Below are 15,573 nucleotides of genomic sequence, written 5' to 3' on the forward strand. Positions count from 1 at the left end.
TACCAATGAAATTTAGCACAAAATCAACAAGGTCCAATCATCAGGATTACAGGGTTGAAAATTTGTCAAATAATAACATGAGAAAAATGTAGGTAATAGAATTTTAAACTCGTGTTATGAATTCTCGTGCACATATGAATGGTGGAAACAGATTCTAAATTTGCTTGGAAAAATATTTTTACTATTCAATTTTAGCTATATGATGTATGAAAAGGAGGATGTGTGAAAATGATAAACTGATGTGTGAAATTAACAACTTCTTTGGGCACCCATACCAGCTTTCCAGCGCCTCATCGTGTTGAAATTGAATACACATGAGTGTTTTCGAGTATTTATTCGTAAATAGATCTAATATCAAGCATGTCCAATCTTTCACTGCAGCGGCATCTATAGGATCGAGATTTCATTAAACTTTCGTCTTATTATCTCTCAATGAGGAATCTACATAATACAAAGGAAGGGATGAACTATTTAATTTTCAGGGGGTCATTTTTCAATTTTTTTTGTGGGTATTACTGTTTTGCAGGTTCATTTTGCTCGATTTTGATATGATTTCCGGAATAAGAAGCAGAAACTCGTGAAATTTTCCAATGTAAAGTCTATGGGAACCTTGATCTAGATTATCTCCTCTAAGTGATCAAATCATGTAGGTATCTAAGACCATTTACAGAACTGTTTTTTTCTCTAAAATCCGAAAAAATTGCTATCTTGTTATCTCAATTTGGATGTTCTTATGCCTCCCAAATACGGGACATCATTGTGAACCACCCAGTATAATATTTTTCAACTGGTAACAAAACAGACATATTCAAGCATTAATATTGGGAATAAGTAAAATTCAGGCAAAAATATACCTGCGTTATTTTTTGTTTGCATACTAATTCTTTACTTTAAAATTTTGTTTCGTTTTTAATTTGCCGCCGCTAGGCTATGGCTTTGGTTGCCTTAGTGGCTAATGCCACTACAATGTGAGTATTATTTACGCTAGATTTCACGGATCTGATAATTTTTTTTCTCAATTTTTAACCCACAAAATCAATGAAAGGCATTCGTTTTCTGCAGAAAATTATAGTTATTTATCTCGTTATTTCTGAAATGGTGAATTTTTCGAATTCGCATGTCTTAGAACTTAAAGGTGAAAAGTGCAGGACAGTTTTCCATATTGTTTTCCGTTCTGCGAACCACAGGTTCATTATTGAAAAAATTTAATCAAAATAAACCGGAATATGGCATTGTTTTCGTCTTGAGCTAAATTATTATCCTGAATTATATCCTAAGAACCTGAAGTGTTAAGATATAAATGGCAATAAGCATGCCTCATTTTTTGAATGCTTTTCATTTTTGAGTCGTTTTACCAAGTTTTTTCCTCTGAATGAGAACATTTCAGCTTTTTACTATTAGGTTAATAGAGCAGTGCGTTATATCCAGTATGAATAGATTGTAATGAAAGCAATTTATTCCTGGTATGACATATCCAGTAACACGTCACACATTATATTAAACCCTTTTAGATCATTTTTTCTTTCATATTATGACTTTCTCTCCACTCATCATTGAACTTTTGTATTATCCCAATATTCACACTGTGAAATTCTGATCAGCATATTTTCTGGGACCATCAGTCAGTCATACAACTACAGGAAGGAAGAACAAAAAGCTGAATCTCAACCAATAAACCATCCACTCTCATTGAATCAAGCAAATAAAAAAATTGAAAATGAAAGTGATTTATTTTCCTTATGAAAGATGGTTCTCGAATCACATTACACTGTTGTCCCTCCTAACAAAACTCTTCTCAGTAAAGAAATTCAACAAAATTTAAAATTCAATTAATTTTAATTAATAATTCACTAATACAAAACATTTTCATTAATTTGTTATTTATATCATAATAAATTTAATTATAATCACAATTTTCTTGTTGTTATGAAGACTTCCCAACACTTGGGTTTCATATTTGTACCTTCAGTTAAACATAATATTGAAAAAATATACTATATACATATAACTAGAATGACTAATTCGAATGTGAAAATAAATAAACTTGTTAAATCTAATAACATATGAAAACAATGATACAAAGAATGATTCTTTTCAACAAATCTTTGTGAAATTCCAAAAGTTCCTTATGATAATTCAAATGGCTTTTGAATCCCAAACTAAGCTACTCCATCAAAAATATATATATAAATAAAAAAAGGCTTGTATGAAACCCAAGTGAAGTATCATCACATTTTGCTAATGCTCTATTTGATACAATGTCTCCCTACCATATACAATATTTGTATTCAACATAATTAAATAATTTAACATTTTGCTAAATCCTCTGCATTCGAAACACAATTTCACTTGATTAATAATTGAAAACTTTCAGATACATGGAGAGATAAAAATGAAATATTCACTTCGAATGGAAAGTAAAGCAGAAATTTCTCATTGAAATAGCCTCCAATGATTGTATTTCTCAACGAATAATAATACTGATTACGTTCTGTTCCATTACTGTCCATTTAGAAGAAAAAATAAATGACAAAATCGTGAATGTTTCTCAAATGCAAAGGATATGATGATTATTTTGAGGGTTGACTATAATATGAACACTTGTAGCATAAAGGAAACTCTCAAACGGATCCAAACAAACTTTCGGATCGTAAGTCTTCCCGTTCTTGCACTTGAATATCCCATTTCATTTTTAATAAACAATATTTAAAAACAGAACAATGTTCTACTGTCATTTGCTTAGTTTGTTTATTTTGAAATATAAGATCGTGCTTAATCGTTCGCCAAATACAATTTTGATTTCAATTTACAATACGTCGCTTCATACTGTTAAGCCAAGTTGCTACGATGTATGTCCTTTTTTTCGCTAATATAGAAAAAGCTTATGAAACACATTGAATCAGCGTCTAAATCGTGTATTACGGTATACACATCTTTTCAGACATGCATCTTGCAACTCGATTGGATGCAGATTCCAAGAAACTCATTGATTCCAGACTTGAGACAATTTTGTCAAGAAATTTATTTTTTCCTTTCTTCAATAAAACATGCGATCTGAAGGTATTTGTTAGGGTATACAATATACCTGAAAGAATAGGAATGAGGATCTCTTATAGCGTGAATATTGTCAGCAATAAATGAATTTCTGTTCAATATATTGTAAATTTTTCGATGATTTGGACTCGCACAGGTGTTTTTGTTCCCAGGACCGAAATAATTTCGATACCTTTGAACATTCCAGTGTTGGATTTATAAGAATTAAAAAAAAGTCTTTTTTTGATAGAAATGAGTCACCTGAAACTTTCCAACGTCTTTTAAAATGAATTTTTTCTTGTATTCTGAGGAAATCTTACAGAAAATCGTGTGAATATAATAGGAACTTGAAAAGTTGTATGCGCATTCTAAATATTGCTCCAATATTGTTTATATGTTAAGAAATTCAAGCCAAAATTTCAACACGATGAAAATCCATCTATTGATTTATACATTATTATGGTGAAATAATGTAATATACCAGAAAAATATCAATACACTTGGTCCTGTTGGGGAATTTACATGGAACTATTTTGTTACACATATTCAAAATTTATGCATAGGACACGAATCTGAAGTTTCTGCATTTTGGCTTCAATTATGCTGTTTCATAATCAATATTGGAATATAATACACATGTGTTTGTATTTTACAGTAACAGCTTTTGACATGAGTGCATGAAATGAGTAGATGCAATGAAGACTTGAGAGGGAAGTTGAGTTAGTTTTGTAAATGAGAAGGGATCAAATGAGTTTCACAGGAATGTAGATATTGACAATATACAGAAAGGAATAAATTTCATTACAGCGTCGACAGGTAAGCAAGTCATGTACATAGTACACAAATAGCATTTATATTTGGCTAGACAGTCCGTTATCGGGATAAGATAGTTTTACACAGTAAACCACATAAAAAGAGTGTCTAACACCACCATATTTATAATTTAATGACTAAACGTTCCTTCGTTGATCTATTAACATATATAAAGTTGCAATATTTATATATATTTATATATTTATACGGATAATAGGGGTTGGAATCGTTTAAACTAAAATTCACATATTTTCGCCTAGTTTTTGGACGCAAGGTCAGACGCCCCCTCTGCTAGGCCGGTGATTTGTTGGCGGGGGGTTCTGCTCGGGGGGACGCCGCCTGGAGGGTACCACTACCACCGGTAACGTGGGGGCGGGGCTGGGCGCTTGGGGGGCCGTTCTTTTTCCAGTGAATATTTTAACAGTCCTTTGTAAAAGATCAGTCTTTTGATTGCTGGTTGCATCCGAACGTCTTGTGGTAGAAGACATCGAATGACAACGTTCGACGAGTGGTGCGTTGCTCATGCCCCCCATGGTCCAGTCCGCGCTGCTCGAAGAACTGCTGCTGGAAGATCCAAGGAGGCCCGCCGAGCTCGACCGGTACGGTGGTGGAGATTCCGATTCCAGAACTGTGCGATTCGGAGGCGGCCTGATGCATTTTTGATATATTTCGGCCTCCTGTAATGAAAAACAGTAATTAATCATCGATATCTATACATAATATGTAGTCTTGATTTTCTTGTCAATATTGGATATCACCATCCAGAACGTCCCGGCAGCCTTAAATACTATTTGTATCCTTCTTAGGACCATGTGACAACAAGAATTGATATTTATTGATTTTGCTTTATTTTTGAAATATATACAGGGTGATTCATAACTATTGGGACATAGGCTAAGGGCAGATTGTTTGGACCAAAATATGGCCATAGGACCAAATATACCTCAATAAAATATTGCTGTGGAAAAAGATAGAGGGCGTTAAAGTTGAATTTTTTTTTCGTTTTTTGCTAATAATTTCACTGTATATTTTTTCATCCGTTTTTAAGAACAAAACAATTGAACAGTTCAGAGCATCGGAAGGGGATTTGAAGAAACGATTTATTTATTTATTTCGACGATAATAAGCATAATTAAAAACAATGTAACATAAAAAGAATAAACTTGAATTAAATGTTCTACTTGGCCTCCTCCGACTTCTATGCCTTTTCTAATTCTTCTAATAAAGGACTTTCGAACTTCGAAGAAAATATTATTCTGTCCCCTTATAAAAAATTCAACTTTAACGCCCTCTATCTTTTTACACAGCAATATTTTATTGAGGTATGTTTAGTCCTATCGCCATATTTTGGTCCAAACAATCTGCCCTTAGCTTAAGTCCCAATAGTTATAAATCACCCTGTATATATTCAAAGAATCCACTATAATCAAACAAGAACCGCAAGACCCAACAATAGAGGTTCACAAAATTAAATACATATCAGATAACTAAAAACGTTAGTGGTTTCTTATAGTCTAACTTCCTATAACGTACATACCACACATATAAAAACTCAATTTTTCATAAAAATATTTGCATTCAAGAAACTCAATATTACGTCCATAAACATGTACCTACGTTACAACTTCATTATCTCAAACTCTCAATCATACGATGATTTCAAATATCTTCTGAAAAAAGGTTTTCTGAAATTATCCATTGTCTCGTTGAACCAGCACCAAAAAATATCGAGATATGTATATTGTTTGAAAAAAGATCCGAAATACCCTATATGTTGCTTATACATATTTCGAAGACAGGTTACTACCATCTGTACTATCGTGTATGGTGAAACATACAGTATATACAGGGTGAGTCTTTGACTAATGGCACAGCTCATAATGAAAACTTAAAAGAGCTATATTTTTTATCAAGGCCGAATCGAAAAAGAATATTTAGAAAAAAGTGTTTCTTTTTACCTCAAGAATGTACTGTTAAAATATTTGTACCGGTCAAAGTCTCGCCCTGTAAATGATTCACAAAGAACCAACAGAATAAATTTGCGTTTTTATCTTACGCTAGGTTATGCAGGGTGTTTGTAAACAAATGCGAAGGACTTAGGGAGGTGATTCCTCGATGGAAATAAGCAGGGATAGTTCCAATAAAATTTTTTCGAAATCAACCTCCCTCCCAAGATACAGCCTTTGAAAGGCGATGACGAGTTGACAGTTTTTAATTTATTTTTACAGGTTCTAAAAAACACTGAGTTATTAAACTATACATAATATGAAGCACTAAGTAGATGTTACTCACACGATTTTTTTAGATCTCATAACTTTATTATTAGAGATCAGAACTGCTTGTAAGTTTTTATTTATCCCGAGAAAAATATCTTCTGTATCGAAATTTTGCAAGAAACTTTTTTTCTCCAGAATTGAATGGGAAACGATAAGAGAATTTTATTTTTCGAAAATCTATCCCACGAAAATAATTTTTCAAGGAAAATCATTTTCCACTCCTAATAATGAAGTTATGAGATCTAAAAAAATTGTGTGAGTATCATCTACTCAGTTCTTCATATTATGTATAGTTTTATGACTCAGTGTTTTTTAGAAAACGTAAAAAAAATCGAAAACTGCCAACTCGTCATCGCATTCCAAAGGCTGTATCTCGATGTGAGGTCGATCTCGAAAAACATTTATAGGAACTAGCCCTGCTCATCTCATCGAAGAATCATCTTCCTAAGTCCTTTGTATTTGTTTACAGACAACCTGTATACATATATTTTATAATCTGCCTTGCTTATGCGTTGGAAGTAGAATCTCCGCAGATTATTTTCCGAACCTAAATATTAGAGAAAGTAATTTTTCTTATATGAAATATGTAGTCGTTGAATTCGAAGAAAAGAATCAGCAGAGAGCAGAAAAATCGTCGAGTACATTGTTTTAAACGTAGAATTGAAGTGAAGATATTGGATAGTTTGGTGCAAAATGGCGAATGCGCCTGGTATTAGTTTCGCCCCTTTTTGACGAGAAAGCGGGGTTATTTCTGGATAGAACCAAATACCCTAAAAGTGCTCTGAAAATTTTTTCAAATCTTGAGTACCTATATTTGATGATTTGCACTTATATGAGTAATATGCGACGTTGTGGCATTTGCTTATTTTTACCCCTCCCCGATTGACGATTTCTGATACCCTTACCTGTTCGGCGTCCCGGATGTGTATTCGGGCATTCGAGTAGGGGTGGTCCTCGCCGTCCGGCATGGCTATACTGGGTGGAAGATTGACAGCGAGATCCGTACGCAGCGCGTGCAATCGCACCTGCTGCTCTCTGGCGGCAGCGAGGTCGCGGGCGGCCGTCCGTCCGCCGCGCAACCGTTCCATGCCCCCAACGCCAGCTGTCGCGCCGGCGCTCACAACCGACAGCATCTGTAACGAGAAAAAAAACATTATTTTCTGATCGTGTCGCAGAATGTGATTCTACCTATACAAAATAACACAAAAAACAACGCATTTCAACAAATATGGTGATCGAATTTCCACGAGAACGATTAAGGGTGGGTTCATGCAGCTTCACTAAACCTCGAGAAAGGGACCAATTTAGTAGGCAGATAGCGTTCCCGTAATTGCTATCTGTGGTTTGTCGTCTATCGATTTACCCATCCCTGAGGGGACCACAGATTTTCATACCTTCTACGACAAATGTATGATGTCCCAACTCTATGGATCTGACATTCGCTGTCACCTAGTTCTAACCTATCGTGACACCTATTGTAAGAGCGATCATACGATCAAGTTTCGTGTTCGTATGCGCATTTTCGATGCAACAAGAGCGCCTCATCTTTATTCATCCGACCCGATGACTCAGGACAGGTCCCGAACGTGCGAATTCTAGGAAACTCGGTCCGCTTTCGCGGCAATCGCGTTTCATTTCCTCCTAACGATCACGTAGGAACGGGGCAATTAATTTCTATTGTCCGCGCGACCTTGGGGTTCCGTCAGACATTAAAAATTTGCAACGGAGTGACCGACATTCGAAATTGCGCGACAGGTACACAAACGGAACATAAATTGCAAGGCGGACTTGGAAAAGCGACGATAACAAAAAGCGAGGCCTAGATGACGGGAGGCGGTAATGAAGTCTAATGCAGCCGTCAGGGGGGAGAGAGAAGTCGGAAAAACGTACTTGAAAAATTGTCGGTCACCCATCATAGGTCTTGTCTGTGTTCCATATAACCTTCACGGCTGCACCTATTTGTATTATTAGTATCATTGCATGGGCAATTCAACCTCCAGTTAGACGTTACGTAACTAAATGGATTAGAATTTCCAGAGGCGGACTTGGTTGGGTATAACTACATATTATTATTGGCGAATCCAAAAATCTAGACGCCCTCTGCCGACTGAATTACGAAACTACTTTGTCAGTACTGCAAAGTCAAAACAAGTTTTGTTCCTCATGTTTTTTCTTATCTCGCGTCGTCCAACAAAGTATTATAATTATTATTTGGTGAAGTTATATTGGGATTATTGCCTGGGTTTCTGAATAGAAATATTGATTCCGAAAAAATATTGGAAAAGGTATTTATACCAGTGCTTTCAACTGGCAGGAGTTAGTTTAAACGATTTTTCTTTGCTAGAGTTTTCTGCTAAATTAAATTGACGATTTAGAAATACAATTTCATAATTTTCATAGTTCCGAATGAATGCTTTTTCTCATCTGTAGAACTTGGCCGAATCATGTTTATGTCTCTTGAGATTTCAGTATGAGGAATACCTCTATATCATAACATGGAATTGAAATACTTTAAATAGAAACTTCACAAACTCAGTATATGCTACCTCAACATTATTAGCTAGGTTTAATTCAAGAAAGAATCTGTGAAATAATAGGATTTTGTGTCTAGCTACAATGGATCACCAATATCATCGCTCGATTTTATTCCACAATTCATTCCTTTCAAATGAAGTCGGTATTTCCAAAGAATGTTGATCGTCTTTACGAAACTAAATCAATCAATTCACTTCCGATAATTCCGATAAATATCTTGATTTACTAGAAAAACTCTGTTAGGCCGTACAAATCTTGAAAAGAGTACTGACAAACGTCAAAGTTAGCAGCTACCTCAACGGTAATTGGATTCGCGAATAATATCAAGTTATTAGGTGCACGTACTCTTATTCTGAAAGAAAAATGCAGGTTTTTCTATGTCCATAGCAGAATTGAACCAAAGACACGTCGACTTTACATATTATGTGGTGAATAATTTTCAAGAATCAATAGTTTGGAGACATATTTGTCGGTTCATAGTTTGAGCGTTATGTCTGTGCGCCAAAATACCATACAATATGCGAGGTGAGAAAACTGCCATATACATGCTGTTCCTAAATTGGAGGTACAAACGAAAAGTGGAGATTCCTTGGGTAATGTTGAGAAGAAAAAGTCCCATAAACATGGGACCGCAAACGATTCGTTTTCGAGATAAGCGGCGTTAAAGTTAGAAGTTTTTTCAAGTTTTTCTTTTATAATATCTATACTTCACGAGATATTCCACTGAAATTTGGCATAAATATAGGGTGTTTTCAAAGGTGAGGCTTTTTTTTTGATAGAAGGTAGAACTCATTAAAATAAGTGGTTTAACCAAATGGCTGAGATACAACTCCTAGAAGTTCGACAAAATTTCATTGAATTTCAAGTACGGGACTGTGGAAGGTGACTCCGGCATCGCAAAAAAACGAAACAAAACATAAACATATGGCTGGACAATGAATGGTTCAGTACCAAGTTCATCGGATTAGATGCATCAGGTCACTCTTGAGAGAATCATAATTGTTTTATCGTGCAATTTAGGGTGAAAAAAAATGTAGTAAATCGAGGCAGTTTCTTGAAAGTGCTGATGTTAATTATGTTGAAAAAGTGCCATGATGTTTCCCCATTTCTCCCATTTCTACGACGATTGTTGGAATGTTCAAACAAGAAGATTGTGATGTCCATTAGGAAAAAGTTCGTGAAGAATTTAAACGAATTTTATTGGAGAGATTATTCTATTTATTTATTTTTTATACTTGTGTCCTAAGTCTCTTCTGTCAGTTGGTATCGAAATGAGCCATTTCATAAAATCGTGTAAGTTATTAAAAAACAATGAGAACACTTCGGCAATCCTAAGTTTCCATTTTCATTACCACTTAAATATCGAACGAGCCAATATCCTAAACGAAACCACATGGTCGAATCAGGAGATAAGTTTTTCCCACTGCTTTGCGATAATTCAGCTAACAAACGGTCAATAGGGTCGTATTAGGATCTATTTCAGTAATCATTTTCAATTTTTCTTTCAACTTTGTCATTTTGAAAGTTTTGTATAGGTGGTTTTTGGTGAAACGCTTCATTTTGACTAGTTCTATCTTCTGTTGAAAAAAGTCTCACTTTGTATTATAAATGATAGTTCACACCATGTGACATGCCAATTTCGATAGGAAATTTACAAGGTTTTCTCTGGAAAAAATGTAAAATGAAGCTTTGTTGTTATTGAACTTGAACTCTTGTAGTCTTGTCGATTTCGAGAAACAATTTTGAATGATCAGAAAAATCCAAATTGTCATAAACATTGAGTTAGTAAGCTGTGGTGAACAAATTCATGGTTAGTTTTGACACATTCAATTAAACTCGGTATTTCTAATAATGAATTTGTTTTCACAACTTGTTTTAATACCAATCGAAAAACTAAAACTTAACACACACGAAAACGAAACCTTTCATGTTTATGGGACATTTTTTTCTTAAAATGACTCAAGAGATCTCCCCTCTTCCCAATTTAGGAACAGCCTGTATATCCTAACCCGAAATTTGTTGGATTAATCGCACAACGTCTACAGAAACTTCCACAAACGCTCAAAAAATATCTTCGCTGGGATGCGGTCCTGATAGCCGCAATGACATAATAAATATGCGAGACTTGTTTTCCCAGATAGCAGAGTTGCGTCATCGTCATTAGATGCAGGTTTCCTCCACGTTTTATCGCCACAGCCATGTTTCTTTCGCCTATTCGGCCCAAGGTTCGCATCTCGGCTCTCCTACCATCCGACCAGCCATGAAGATGCTGTCGAGAAGAAAGTTGAAGGCGGTTACTACGAAGGCCGTAATAGACGAATGGTGAAAGCGAAGCAAGCTAGACGATAAATTATAAGAATTGGGAGCAGCAATAGGCCAGACAAGGTCGCAGACGAAATCGATGGATTGTATAAACAACGTGTTGATAGCGAAGGGAAAATTTTCCTCGAATACTCGAATTTTTTCGTCTTATCAGGAAATAGATGAGTAGCTTATGACTCACAATGTGTATTAGTAACAACTTGGATCCATAGTTGATCCCGACACAGAAATAAAATATTGAGATGATGTTAATTAGGGAACCAGTCTAGAAAATGTATCCCTACAATGAGTAGATATTGGAAAATTATCTCTTAACACAGATAAATATTTCGATCAGCTCTGTCATAATTTATTTTTTCCGAATATTATATTTTCAAATCCTCTCAAATCATTCGTGTACCTTGAGTGTCCATTTATCTCGACGAGAAAGAGAACGATGTTTTCCCAAAAGACCTACGGACAATGGCGAATTTTCAGTTCGTCAACCGTTACGGTCAATCCACGTGTGCGTAAAAGGCAGGCGTACGCCGCTTTTGTGTTAATTGTTCCCGGGGTTTTATTGTATCTCGGGCGTGTTATAATTTTAATGACCTTATAATTCTATTCCGGACCATTAAATTCCGACACAAAGTGGATAAATTGCGAAGCGTTCTTTTTTTTAATAATGCACGTTTTTATGGCTTCTCTCTTCTCCGAGTGACCTATGGCATCGAGTGTGCCGAAGAATCACGCACATTCTTTCGTCGCGACCGTTTTGAAGGACCTTCAGCCTGAATCACGAAAGCCGTCTCAATATACAGGGTGTACACGAGTCGTTGCGGAAAAATTGTAAAGGCAATTCTCTGTCGAAAATAGTTTTTCATAAATGGAAACTAAACATGTACTCCTTGTAAATATCACCTCAGATGAGGGAGATTTTTGTTCAAAATGTTTCGAAACGAAGATTGAAAATTTCGAAGGGTGTCATAATTAATTTTTTGCTCGATTCGAAAGGTTCAAACAATGAACCAAACAATAAATATCATTAAAAAAACTCACTTTCCGCGTCGTAGTATTAAGGTTTCGGAAGGGGCGATTGAAATGTACCACGTGCTTTTTTGATGAAGGCGCGTTTTTACGACACGCAGAGAGGACGCCTTACGTAAACGTTCCCAAGCTATACACGGCTTTGATCGCGCCCGTGAAAGGGATACCAAGAAAAGGGGCGCTTTTCCTTTGCCGCGGATCGGGCTTCCGCGGCTTAGGGATATTACGGTTTTTGTCGGCGTAAAAAGTTCAAATATTGAACGACGGGATCGTCGAATGAATGTAACCGATCTATCAACATGAACCCTCGTTGTTCTTTAAAGCGAGGAATCTTCTCTTTTAACTATGGGGTTTTTTCTTCTGCGGATCGGATGTAAAAACGTTGCTAGTTTTACACGCTTGAATTTCTGACCCTCAGCTGACAAATTTTATCCTGTTCGCTCGTTTTTATAATATGTATGTTAGCAAATGTTAATTTGACCCCCCTTAAAATATACTGATAATGTCCGACGACGAATGTCGAAGGGAGAATAAGAGTATAGAACCTATGCTCTGTGAACTCTGTGCTCCAATGTTACCTGCTCTCTCTTATGGAGAGTAGAGAGAAGGAGAACGATCGCTGCTTTGAGACCACAGATTTTTTGTCCCCTAAAATATGTACCAATAGTAGTAGTTCATGTTTTGGCCAACAGTCGCGCTGGCCATCACGAGAGTGCGAAATTTTGTTTACACAAATCAAATTGTAGTTGGCTCGTTGGCTGAGTGAACTGTTTCCCTGGTGACAGATGATAGGAATATTATTATTGGCGATTTTTGATAAGAGAACAACATATGACCATGGTGAAATGTTGAAGCGTGTGCTAGTATAAGAGTGTTTTGGCATCGGAAAGAAAAGGAGAAGAGATAAAATTTCCGAGAGCATTTTTGAGAGAAAATTGGAAAAAACCTTATCTCAAGAATCCCAATCAATTTGTGTGTCAAGAGCACTTTTGCGATGAAGATATCAAAAAGATGATGGATTCATGATAAACGAAATCGAAATTGTCATTCTGAATAAGAATATTTAACCAATAAAACTACATGGTTCAGAAGTAAATATTCTTGAAGAATTTTGTTGGCATAACATAATATATGGTTTATATCGGTTCTCAGCTGAGTATTGGCAAAAGAATCTACTCTAATACCTAAGTGATAAATCTGAGACTGCTACCTTTTGTTGTCTTGATGTGTATTGCTCCTCACTACGGATTTATATAATTTTGAAGATTAGTTAACCAACTAACATAGCTGCTTTCAATAAACAATGATAAACAAAAGTAGGTACAATTTTTTTGATCAGTGATTTCTTTTGAATTTCATTGATTTCGACTTTCATTTTATTGCATATAATTCAGAGAACTCATATTCAATATAGATTTGAAGAAAGGTATTTGAAAAATCATCAGAAAAACCACGATGACACATAACCTTAAATAAAATGAAGGCTGTTCATTTCATTTGACGCTTGAATCCCCACTCCTTATCGATACCCGCTGTAATCGCAGCGACACCTATTTTCCCCGTTTTTGGAGACACATTTTTAGTACGGCGATCGTTCTCCTTCTCTCTACTCTCCATACTCTCTCTTTTGCACAGGCCGAGCACACAATTACTTGAACTACCTTGTCGGGCGGTACGCTTAGTACCTGACCCTTTGTTAGAGCACCTCCACGTGCTAGATAACCGACCGCCATCTTACTTTGTGAATAAAAAGTACCAACCACGTGTTTTATTAAATCTAACATGTATAATGTTTTTCAGAAAATTTTAGACGCTATTTAAATGGAATGGTACTCGATTTTTGTACCAATGTTGGTAGTTTTTCTCTTGAACCCTATGGCCGATTTCAGCATATTTTTTTTCGAATTGTAGCGCTTGATTATAAGGAGATAAAACTGTTCAGATGCCGTATTCAGTTAATTCGCTTGTTGTCATATACAAGGATGAACAAAAATGAAACCTGTGGTGGGAAAGTGTTGAAAAACATCATTTGAAATATGACATTTATAATTTTTTTTTTTCGTCCGACAATAAATGAAAACCAGTAGAGATAGTAACATCATATACAGCGAAGATTAGCGAGGATACAGGGTGAGTCTCTGACTCGTAAAAATATTATAAGAGTAGATTCTTGAGGTCGAAATAAACATTTTTTTCCTATACCATTTTTACTGATTCGGCCTAGATAAAAAGATATAGCCATTTTAAGTTTTCATAATGAGCTATGCCACCCCTGGAGAAACAATATTCCCACACATCTTTGGATCTTTTAAACAGAGTTGCATTCAGCCAAAGTACCCAATTTTCCGTTCATCTCGGATATTATACTATATTGCCGAATAGTACCTATATAATTTGCAGCACACATTGCAGTATAGCGCCACGGCTGCTATACAGGGTGAATCTTTGATTCGTACAAATATCAACAGTAGATTCTTGAGGTCAAAAGAAACACTTTTTCGAGACATCGATTGAAATTAATTCTGGGAGGATTCTGCGTTACAACATAAAATTATAATTTCAAAGTTCTTTATTTTCGGTTCATTGTCAGGCAACAATTTTCTCTAGTTGATTTGCTCCTGACAAATTAGTGCAAGAATTTACGCAGGAGCAAATCGTTTATTTCATTTTTTTAATTGATTTTGTTTCAGAGATTGGTGAAAACCCTAAAAAGTTTCAGGAAACACTTTTTTCCAATAACATTTTTTCCAATTCTGTCCTGATAAAAAGATATAACCATTTTGAGTTTTCATAATGAGCTGTGCAACCTCTGGAAAAACAAAATTACCTTCAGAATAACTAGCTCAATCTGTGACACTTTTGTGGATCTTATAAACAGAGTTGTATTCAGCCAAAGTACCACATTTTTCCACAGATATTTTTTATTTTTAAGCATTAAATTACTCAAAAACGGCGCATTATACCAGAAAATATGAAGAATACTTTTATTTCACAAAATATTCAAATACTCATTAGAAAGCGTCCAACTAAGCTTCAAGAGTTGGGTTCTTTGAATTTTTGTTATTTTTATGGTGAGGTTATGGTCATAATGAGAAAACTGGAATACGTGGGTGATATCTTGTGTTCGAAAAAGCTTAATCAAATGAATGAAAAACTATATTCCGAAATTCATTTCATTCGATGAAATCTTTTGTGAGATAGAACTGAAAATAACATTTTTTTTTATGGGTTTTCAACAGCCTGTATATTTTGAACCGAACAGATTCGGAAATAATAGAAAAGGAAGAAAGTGTTTCTTTTGGCCTCAAGAATCTAATGTGAAAATACACACATCAGATACAAAATATTTGCACAATAATAACTTGACGATTTCAAGAGGTGTTGCCCCACCCGTTTGATTGCTGAAATTTTAATTACAATTAGATTGAGGGGGGATATCGAATCACATCTCTTTTTGCCTCGATTCGAAACTGCTCCACAACAATCCGAAACTTTCTTCGTTATTTCGGATCTAATTAAACTTTAATAAACGACGTGATAGAACCTAATTGAATAACTCATCCCCAGG

General features: G+C 35.4%; 1 protein-coding gene across 5 annotated transcripts in view; it reads right to left on the reverse strand.

The window, feature by feature from the left end:
- Window positions 1-1,711: 1,711 nt before the first annotated feature.
- Window positions 1,712-15,573, reverse strand: part of LOC123309706 (low-density lipoprotein receptor class A domain-containing protein 4-like) — a 242,140-nt gene continuing 228,278 nt past the window's right edge. For 4 of the 5 annotated variants that reach the window (XM_044892942.1, XM_044892934.1, XM_044892959.1 and 1 more), the window contains exons 4-5: window positions 7,028-7,255; window positions 1,712-4,523 (exon numbers count right to left, since the gene is read on the reverse strand). In XM_044892942.1, the coding sequence (XP_044748877.1) occupies window positions 4,122-4,523; window positions 7,028-7,255 (630 nt within the window). In that variant the 3' untranslated portion in view covers window positions 1,712-4,121. The remainder of the gene's footprint in view (window positions 4,524-7,027; window positions 7,256-15,573) is intronic. The other variant, XM_044892951.1, reaches the window with a different exon arrangement.

The sequence above is a fragment of the Coccinella septempunctata genome, chromosome 1 (assembly GCF_907165205.1).
Source record: "Coccinella septempunctata chromosome 1, icCocSept1.1, whole genome shotgun sequence".
In the NCBI taxonomy this organism is placed as follows: domain Eukaryota; kingdom Metazoa; phylum Arthropoda; class Insecta; order Coleoptera; family Coccinellidae; genus Coccinella; species Coccinella septempunctata.